Below are 10756 nucleotides of genomic sequence, written 5' to 3' on the forward strand. Positions count from 1 at the left end.
CTGACCTGCTGTGCTGTTCCAGCAATAAAGTTTCAACTTTGATCTCCAGCATCTGCAGACCTCACTTTCTCCTCGAAGAAAACAACCCTCCACCACCACCACCCTCTGTCTTCTACCTTTGAGCCAGTTCTGTATCCAAATGGCTAATTCTCCCTGTATTCCATGAGATCTAACCTTGCTAATCAGTCTCCCATGGGGAACCTTGTCGAACACCTTTACTGAAGTCCATGTAGATCACATCTACTGCTCTGCCCTCATCAATCTTTGAGTTTTTTGATGAAGTAACAATCAAGTTTGTGAGACATGATTTCCCACGCACACAGCCATGCTGACTATCCCACATCAGTCCTTGCCTTTCCAAATACATGTAAATCCTGTCCCTCAGGATTCCCTCCAACAACTTGCCCACCACCAAGGTCAGGCTCCCTGGTCTATAGTTCCTTGGCTTGTCCTTACCACCCTTCTTAATCAGTGGCACCACGTTTGCCAACCTCCAGTCTTCCGGCACCTCATCTGTGACTATCGATGATACAAATATCTCGGCAAGAGGCCCAGCAATCACTTCTCTAGCTTCCCACAGAGTTCTCGGGTACACCTGATCAGGTCCTGGGGATTTATCCACATGTGACCGTTTCAAGACATCCAGCACTTCCTCCTCTGTGTAATCTGGACATTTTGCAAGATGTCACCATCTATTTCCCTACAGTCTATATCTTCCCTATCCTTTTCCACAGTAAATACTGATGCAAAATACTCATTTAGTATCTCTCCGTTTTCTGTGGCTCCACACAAAGGCCGCCTTGCTAATCTGTGAGGGGCCCTATTCTCTCCCTAGTTACCCTTTTGTCCTTAAGTGGTTTTATATTGTGTGGTGTGGCTGTCATTGTTTTTGTGAATGAACTTCTGTCAGCCCCCAGCTCCCTACCCTGCCATCTACCTGCTCACTGATGCTTCATTCAGCTCACTCCCACCCCCCCCCTTCCATGTCTCTTTCCATCCCCCCCTTTGTGTCTCCTGTAGATCTCTCCGATGAGCAGAGCAGCAGGGAGTTGTGTCGAGCTGTCAGCAGCCTACCCCCAGCTAACCGTGACACACTGGCCTTTCTCATGGTCCACCTACAGAGGTAAGGACCCTCTGATCAGAAACTGCCCGGCGGCCTCCGTCTCCCTGTGAAAACTCCTCCCAATTCTGGTTGGGGCCCACGCACGGGTCATTCTCCATCACCGTCTGGTTCCCTCCATCCCCACCCCCCCTTCCTCCTTTTCTCCCNCTCAGCATCTGAGCTTCACCTACAACACAGGCTAAGCAAAGCAGTGCACAGCAAGATCCCAATGAAGCCACTGTAAAATGAATGATCACTTGGATTGGTTTGCTGAGGGATGCAGTGAGGGCACTTTAATACTGACATCCCAACATGGAGACTTCATGGGCCTGACCTCTCCAACCACCCTGCCCCTGAGCTGACAGCACACTGGCTGTGGTTTGGTGGCAAGGCCCCAATCAGGGCCCGGGCTCTGACCCCACAGCTGCCGGGACCTGCTCATGTAGTGGGGAAGGGGGTGGGTGGTGGTGGAGGAGGAAGTGGGGCATTGACTTGTTGACCAGTCTGTCTCCTGTCAGGGTGATGGAGAGTCCAGGATGTAAAATGGACAAACAGAACCTGGCCAGAGTTTTTGGCCCAACCATCGTGGGTCACTCCAATCCTAACCCCAACCCTCTGGAGGTCTTTGAGGACACCAAACGGCAGCCAAAGGTCAGTCTCTCTGCCTTTCCGCGTGGGTCTCCTGGAGGCTGGACAGTGTTTTGGTCTTCACATTGTGAGGAATATTTCCAGGTTTCAGATTGCTCCCTCCAAGGTTCAGCTGAGCTCACCTTTGCTGAAGGGTGCTGTGCAATGGTACCACCTGAAGACCATTCAGCCAATCCTCTCACCCCTTTCAAGGAGCGCTCTCGTTAGGCCCACTGTCATCCATCAAAATCCAGCCATGTTTTGCTTTGAGCTGCGACCCCAGTGACAGGAGCTGCCTATGTTTAGATGGGACCCTCCCACAACTCACTGGGTGGGATGTTACACCAGGTAACACTAGCTGGCCATTTCAGATTGCTAGCCCATCAGAACAGCTGCAGAGTCACTGATCTCTGACCCTGGTTCCAGTACACACCATTGAGTTATACCGTACAGCAGGGGCCCTTTTAGACCATGGAGTCTACACCAACAAAATCTCTTTACACGAGTTCCCCTCTTCCACACTAGGCCCTAGCCTTGAATGGATGAGCACTTCAAATGCCATCCTTTTTTTTTGGAAGATCGAGGTTTCCTACCTCGACCCTCCAGACGATGCATTCCCAGACCATCCTGGTGAATCTCCCTCCAGTGCAACCCCATTGTGTGGGGACCAGAACTACACACAGTTCTCCAGCTGTGGTCTAACCAAAGTCCTGTACAGCTCCAACGTCACCCCCCTGCTCTTGTAATCGATGTATCGACTGATAAAGGCAGGTGCCCCATCTGCCACCGTACCCACCTTATTACTCTGTCCTGCCACCTTCAGGGATCTGTCGACAAACTCCCCAAGATCTCTCTGTTCCTCTGAGCTTCCTCGTGTCCTCCAATCATTTGAGTACTCCCTTGTCTTGTTCCTTCTTCCAAAGTGCATCCCCTCACATTTATCAGGGTTCAGTTCTATCTGACAGTGACCTGGCCATCTGACCAATCCGTTTACACCCCCCTGTAACCTCTCACCTCCCTCCTCAGGCAATCGCCAGCCAAAACTTTCAAACTACATTCTCATCTCCATCATTTCTGAATATCATGGTCTGTAAGTTTCTCTGGTACACCACTGCACCCCAGGCTCCGGTCACAAATCCCACCACCTACCACCACCCTCTGTCTCCTGGCATTGAGCCTATATTGGATCCCTTTACTTTCTCTCTGATCAAAAATCTGTTAAAGTCCACCTCCAATATCATCAATGATGTCGGCTTCACCTCTTTCTGGGAAGAGAATTCTACTTTTCTTCAAACAACCTAATGAAGACAGTTCTCCCTGTAGATTTTACCCTGTTGCAGATGGCTGTGAGCAAAACCTGCACTTTGTAAACGTGAAAATATAAAATCCTACATAAGCAGACACACGTCTGCTAGCTGGGATTTGGCAGCAAGTTGACTTTGGTCTCTGGATCAAACCAGGGAATGAGGGGTTAAGGACAGATTGCTCCATAATCTAGCAGCCAAACTCAACCAGGATTGACGAGAACAAGAGTTGGAGCAACTGATGTGAAGACGTGGCAGAATGATTTATGGTTTAAAATGACTGAGGGCTGATGGGATTGATTTGAGAAACTAATCTCCTGGGGGGAACACCAGGAAACAGACCCTCTTTAATTTAAATTAGCTGCCCTGAGATGATGGTAGCAACAAGTACACTTGGCACAGAATAAGATTTGAACACTGGAGGGAGCATTACTCTAATTCACTGCATCTGAACCATTACTATCTCTCTATACACTGTATTCAAACCCCTTGCTAAAGGCAGCTCTGTATTGGGTGTATGGTCCACACTCCCTGTTGGTCACTCTCCTCTCTGCCATTCCAGTCCAAATTGGGTCCCGATGGTTTTTTGTTCAAATTTTGTCACTGACTGGTCCCAGCATTTATTGCCCTGTCCCTAGTTGCCCCTTGAGAAGGTGGGGGTGAGCTGCCTTCTTGAACCGCTGCAGTCCATGTGCTGTGGGTAGACCCACAATGCCCTTAGGGAGGGAATTCCAGGATTCTGACCCAGTGACACTGAAGGAACGGCGATATATTTCCAAGTCAGGATGGTGAGGGGCTCGGAGGGGAACTTGCAGGGGGTGGTGTTCCCATGTATCTGCTGCCCTTGTCCTTTACAGTCAGCTTTTCTTTAATGCATGGAAAAGCCCTTCAGGCCTCTGTGTCCATAACTGTCATTAAGCATCTATCGTTTTGATCCAATTTTCCAGCACTTGTCTTGTACCCGTGCATGTTCCACTATTTCAATTACTCCACTAAATACAACTAAAACGTGTCCGTCATAGAAACAGACCCTTCAGCCCACCATGTCTACACTGACCCACAAACATCAAACTACACCGATTCCATTTTCTTGAACCTGGTCCAAAGCTGTGCCTTGGTGTTTTAAGCAGTGTCTAGATGAGCAGTTAAATGTTGAGTATCTGTTCCCACCATCCTCTCAGGCAGCACCTTCTGGGTGGAATTTCTACCACCCTCTGGGTGGAATAATCCTTCCTCCGATACCTTCGAAACTGCTTAACCTCCCCTTAACCTTGTGCCCCCTGGTCTTAGACATATCTGCCTTGGGGAGGGTAGGTTCTTGCAATCTACACTGTGCCTCTCCGAATTGTCTCCTGCAGTTAGATTTCCCCCCTCAGCCTCCTCTGCTCAAGGGAAAACAATCCCAGCCTATCCAGTCTCTCCTCATCACTGAAATGTTTCAATCCCAGGCAGCATTCTGGTGAATCTTGTCTGCATTTTGGGGACTGTCTTGAAGGTTCCTGCCTCCATGTTTTATTTCAGGCAGAGGTTTCCACAGAGAAGGGGGTGGAGAACGGATGGAGAAATATTCTGAAATCTCTTCCTTAAAGCTGTCGTACCTGGTTATTGACCCCTCCACTAAGGGGAAACGTTTCTTCTTGCTCTTGTAATCAATGTCTTGACTATTTAAGGAAAGTATCCCACAAGCACCTTGTCTGCCTCTCCTACCCCCTTCAAGGATTGATGAACAGTCACACCCAAGGTCCCTTGATCCTCTAGTTCCAAGGGCCTTGCTGTTCAACATATATTCCAGTATTTTGTTAATTCTCCCAAAAATGTATCAATTTTCAGGATTAAATTTCATTTGTCACTGTTTACCCAGCTGACCTGCCCACAACATTGTGTTGAACATAATGCCAAATTAAACTAATCCCTTCTGCCTGCCCTTGGTCCATTTTTCCCCATTCCTTACATATCCGTGTTTATCTGAAAGTCCCTTAAATGCCCCTATTATATCTGCCTCCACCATAATCCCTTGGCAGCACATTCCAGATCTCTACCACTTTTTTTAAAACCTTGCCCCTCACATCTCCTTTGACAACGCCCCCACCCACACCCCCGACTAAATACATGTCCCTTAGTTTGAGAGATTTCAACTTGTGGGGGGAGGGGAGGATTCTGACCATCAACCCTATCTCTGCATCTTATAATTTTGTAGATTTCTATCAAGTCTCCCCTCAGCCTCCACCGCTCCAGACAAAACAGTTTTTCCAGCCTCTCCTTCTAGCTCATGCCCTCTAACCCTGTCAGCATCCTGGGAAACCTCTTCTGCAGCATCCCCAAAGCCTTCCCGTCCTTCCTGTGGTGTGGTGACCAGAATTGAATGTAAAACTGTGTGGCCTAACCAAAGTCTGATAAAGTTGCAACAAGTCATCCTGACTCTCGTACTCAATTCCCTGACCAATAATGGCAAGTTTGCCACACACTGCCTCTACCATGTGATCTACTTGTGTGGCCACTTTCAGGCAGGTTGTAGTAGAAGGTTTTCCTCCTCACTGATGGTACACCCCCCCACAAGCTGAGATGGTGGTGGTCATGGGTTTGAAAGGTGCTGTCACAGAGTCAAGGGGGCTCTTATTTTAGCCCAGTATTGTCCCTGCCCAATGGGCACATAGCAGAGGATATTTTATTTATTTAGCTTGGTTTTTCTTTGATTTTGCTTGTTTTATTTTTATTTTGGCCCCTTGTGGTCCCTGCCCAAAAGAAGAGGGTTCTCTTTCTGTTCATGCCTTTTTCAGAGAGGGAGGTGCTGTCTGAGGTATCTTGATGACATTATTGTAGGTGGGGTCAGCTGCTCCCTTCCATTGAAGCTGTTGCTGGTTAATATTCTCTTCCCCAGGTGGTGGAACAGCTTCTATCGCTACCCTCTGATTACTGGAGCCGGATAGTCCCTGTGGCACCCAGTAACAGTGAACCAGCTCCTACCTTAACTGGTGAGAATGCAGTTTCTGTTTATTACAGTGGAAATGTTCCGTATTAGGCCCAGGTCCCTGTGTGAGGAAGAACAGGAATCAATCTCCAGTCTATAGGCCAGGCTGGCAGTGCTTTAGGCAGACAGGGTGGGAGAAGATGCCCTCCCCTATGTGTGGGGAACGCAGGGCTCTGTTGAAGGAACTTCACTGCATGATTTGAGCAGGATTGAAGCCTCATTGGTATCCACACAAGATGACCAAAATGGAGCAGATCTGATGGGAAGGGTTACCCTCGGGCAATGTCTTGAATGTTAGCATGTACTGACTGATCAGAACAGTTCAAGGGGAGTCCATCCATCTTGCCTCAATCAGCTGTTGTCTACTGGCTCCAGACACCCAGGGTTTGGGGAAGATCAGCTGTCAATGTCTCCAACACAGCAGCCTAGTATCCATGGCCTGGCTTTACACCAGAGACTCTCTTCCACTGCTGGCAGAGAGGGTGGGAGATGATCACAGAAATGTCACTGGCCAAGTGTTTGAGGCCAGGCTAATGCTCTGGGTCACCAGTTCATAATATAGATAAAATATAATTCATGTGGAATACAAAACTGACATCAGAGGTGACTGTAACTCCCATCAATGGTTCGGGGCTATTAGGGATGGGACCCAGCCAGTGACTGTCATGCCCCTGTGAAAACTGAAAACAGAAAATGAAGCTTTTGGAAATGTAATTTAAATGTGTGCAGTTATAGGAAACTCAGCCAATTTGTGCACAGCAAGAGCCCACAAGCAATGCTCAGGTTAGAACTGGTTAAGGATAAATCTGGTTCATAACATCAGAGACTGCTCTAAGAAATGGGCTCCATTCTGTATTTCTGTGGGAGGGCTGACCAGTCAGAGGTCAGGTTTCTCCTGATGGATTGGCCTTTGACACTGTCAGGCTCCCTCAGCACAGCCCTGGCACAAAGACTGTTTTCTCTCTCGTGTGCTCGCTGTATGTCAGTCAGGAGACAGTGCCCAGTCTTCCCATTGCTCCCACAGTGTAGGATGCTGTCTGTTCTTCCCCTTCCCTCTGGGGCAATTACCTCTAACTCCTCCTTCTTCCCCCTTTTTTTTTGTTAGGGCATGTGTTTAAACCGTTGACTTCCCCGGAAGCAGCCGAGATCATGAATCGATCTCCTGGGTGCTGGATGGCCCCTGGGATCCTAGCGATGTGAGTACCTGCTGAGGAGTGTGGGGACTGTGTGTAGGAGCTGATGGTGTTGCTAATGTCTCTCCTGTTTTGTGTTGTAGCTCTGGAAAGATATTCCCTTCACCAACACTGTGAGCTAAACCAGAAGCGAGTGAGAAACTTGTCAGAATCTTCGCTGAATGTTCACAATGCCCCCTCCCTCCCTGCACCCCTCCCTCCTCTCCACATCCAGTCAATATTGTCCCTTGTTTTTGGGGGGAGGTTGGGCTGGTGACCAATTCTCCCCATCCCTCCCCCAGCATGCTCCCTGAATAAATTGGGGGGGGGGGGGGGTAGAAAATGACTCCTTACCTAACCTTGAGGTTCTCTATTTGACCCAACAAGTTAATGTAAATGGACAGCTCTGGGAGTAACTCTTTTGAGACTCTGCTGAATGTTTTGGAATAAAATGTTTGCATTGATCAATAACTCGCCTGTCTCCTTTTCAAAATGCCATTTCTGTAGTACAGCACAGTCAATTAAATTTGAACCATCAGTGACCAATGTTTCAAATCAAATTTTGGTGTGGTTCTGTACTGGAGCTTTAGCTGGCATAATCCAGGCTGCACCTGACCTCTCTGATAGAATACACACAAGGGGCTGAATGGCCTACTCTGTTCCTGTTCTTTAAAGAGTGAGGACAGCCAGGAGGGAAGGGCGCTACCCATCTCAAGGGCAAATAGGGGAATAACTGATCCAGTCAGTGAATCCAAAGTTTTCAAATGACGTAAAGTTTAGTTCCATTTGTTTGCTCCTTCCTGACGCTCTCTAAACCTTCCCCTTGCTGTCTGTTTTGAGTTTCTTTTGAATATGTGACTATTTAAGGTAAAGTCACCATAGTCCTAGAAGACCACAGATATAGATGCTACTCTCCTTTTTATACAGTTGTAGAACAGTACAGGCCCTTCACCCTTAATGCTGTGCTGAGCATTAATCTTAATCTAAGATCAACCTAACCTATACTCCCCTCAATTTACTGCCATCCATGGGCTTGTCCAGCAGTTGCTTAAATATTCCTAATGTCTCTGACTCTACTCCCACTGCTGGCAGTGTATTCCACCCACCCACCACTCTGTGTAAAGAATTGACCTCTGACATCTCCCCTATATCTTCCTCCAATCACCCTAAAATTATGATCCCCCGTGGGGATTTCTGCCCTGGGGAAAAGTCTCTGGCTATCTACTATCCATGTCTCTCATTACCTTGTACACCTCTATCAAATAACCTTGCTGCTTCCTCTGCAGTGTGAAAAGCCCTAGCTCACTCACTCTCTGCCTAAGACATGCCCTCAAACAAACCAGGTAACATCCTGGTAAATCTCCTCTGCACCCTCTCTAAGCATCTACATCCTTCTGATAACCAGGTGATCAGAACTGAACACAATATTCCAAGTCTGGTTTAACCAGGGCTCCATAGAGCTGCAGCATAACCTTGGGGCTCTTAAACTCAATCCCCCTGATAATGAAAGCCAACCCACCATAAGCCACCTTAACAGCCCTCTCAACTTGGGTATCTATTTGAGGAATCTATGCATGGGGACCTCAAGGTCTTACTGTTCCTCCACATTGCCAAGAATCCTGTCTTTAACCCTGTATTCAGCATTCATATTCCACCTTCCAAAATGAATCACTTCACATTTATCCAGGTTGAACTCCATCTGCCACTTCTCAGCCCAGCTCTGCATCCTGTCAATGTCTTAGTGTCGAGGGCTGTTGCAGGCTACAACATCTACAACACCACCGACCTTTGTCATCGGCAAACTTACTAACCCACCCTTCCACTCTTCATCCATGTCACTTATTAAAAACTACAAAGAACAGATCCCTGTAGGACACCACTAGTCACTGACCCCCAGGCAGAATACTTTCCATCCACTGTACCTCCTCACTCTGAATAAGCCCACTGTGAATCCTTATTAAATGCTTTACTGAAATCCATACACACCACATCCACTGCTCGACCTTCATCAACTTGTCACATCCTCAAAGAACTCAATAAAGCTTGAGGAATGACCTGCCCCTCCCAAAGCCATGCTGACTATCTTTAATCAAACAGTTTTTCCAAATAGTCATAAATCCTTTCTCAATATTTTCCTGTAGCTTGTTTACCACAAACTTAAGACTGACTGGTCTGTAATTCCAGGATTTCCCTATTCCCTTTCTTGAACAGAGGAACAACATTTGCCTCCCATGGAGAGTGAGGATACAAAGATCATCGCCAGAGGCACAGCAATCCCATTCCTCATTTCCCATAGTAACCTTGGATATGTCTGGTCTAGCCCTGGGGATTTATCTATCTTGATGCTTCCCAGAATTTCCAGCACATCCACTTTTTCTTACTATCAATCTGTTCAAGCCTATTGACCTGGTCCAGTGTGTTCTACAAACAAGGTCCCTCTCTCTAGAGAATACGGAAGCAAATAACTCATTTAGGGCCTCCCCTACCTATTCAGACTCCAGGTACAAGTCCCCTCCACTATCCCTGATCAGCCCGACCCTCTCTCTGATCATTCTCTTATTCCTCAAGTGTGCAATGCCTTTAGGTTTTCCCTAATCCTTCCAATCAAGGCTTTTTTGTGTCCTTCCCTAGCTCTCCTCAGTCCACTTTTGAGTTCTTTCCTAGCTACCCTGTAAAGTTGTGCCAAATCCTTGCTTCCTCAATCTTAAGTAAGCTTCCTTCTTTCTCTTGATGAGAAGCTCCTCTTCTCTTGTCATCCAAAGCTCCTTCACTTTACCGTTCCTTGCCTGTCTCAGTGGGACAAAGTTATCTAACACTCACAAGTGCTCCTTAAACAGCCTCCACATTTCTGTTGTATTTCCTGTAAAACGGTTGTTCCCCATTTATACTCCACAGTTACGGTGAATGTTCTCCCACCAAGAGATCTGACCCCTGGCCTGGCTCGTTGCCTAGCACCAAATCCAATATGGCCTCTCCCCTAGCCAGCCTATGGACATAGAGTCAGGAATCCTTCCTGGACACACCTGACAGTCAGCTCCAAACATCTGCACTAAGGAGGTTCCAATCAATACTGGGGGAAGTTGAAGTCACCCGAACAACAACTGTTACATCTGCACCTTTCTGAGATCTGCTGTTGAATCTGTTCTTCCATCTCTCTGCTGCTATTGGAGGTCGACAGAAGACACCCAATCAAGTGACTACTCCTTTCCTGTTACTGACCTCCACCCATACTGACTCCGTAGACAAACCCTCCTCAACAACCTCCTGTTCTGCAACTGTGATGCCCCCTCTCATTAACAATGCTACTCCCCCTCCTCTTTTACCCCCTCTCCCACTGTTTTTAAAAGATCTAAATGCTGGAATATCCAAAAACCATTCCTTCCCCCTGTGATATCCATGTCTCTGTTATGGCCACAACATCGTAGTTCCAAGCACTGATCCATGCTCTGTTATCTCTGACGTTCCTTGCATTGAAAGAGACACACTTTAACCGGTCGAAGTCAGAGAGTGGTGGTCGATGGTAAATATTCAGCCTGGAGCCCAGTTACAAGTGGAGTTCCGCAGGGATCAGTTCTGGGTCCTC

General features: G+C 47.5%; 1 protein-coding gene across 2 annotated transcripts in view; it reads left to right on the forward strand.

Annotated features, from left to right (window-relative positions):
* LOC122551858 (rac GTPase-activating protein 1-like) overlaps positions 1 to 7371 on the forward strand; it is a 23278-nt gene extending 15907 nt beyond the window's left edge. For both annotated transcript variants that reach the window (XM_043694397.1, XM_043694399.1), the window contains 5 exons: positions 1021 to 1123; positions 1621 to 1753; positions 5912 to 6005; positions 7107 to 7197; positions 7278 to 7371. In XM_043694397.1, the coding sequence (XP_043550332.1) occupies positions 1021 to 1123; positions 1621 to 1753; positions 5912 to 6005; positions 7107 to 7197; positions 7278 to 7311 (455 nt within the window). In that variant the 3' untranslated portion in view covers positions 7312 to 7371. The remainder of the gene's footprint in view (positions 1 to 1020; positions 1124 to 1620; positions 1754 to 5911; positions 6006 to 7106; positions 7198 to 7277) is intronic.
* The last annotated feature ends 3385 nt before the right edge of the window (positions 7372 to 10756 follow it).

This window comes from Chiloscyllium plagiosum, chromosome 7, assembly GCF_004010195.1.
Source record: "Chiloscyllium plagiosum isolate BGI_BamShark_2017 chromosome 7, ASM401019v2, whole genome shotgun sequence".
In the NCBI taxonomy this organism is placed as follows: Eukaryota; Metazoa; Chordata; class Chondrichthyes; order Orectolobiformes; family Hemiscylliidae; genus Chiloscyllium; species Chiloscyllium plagiosum.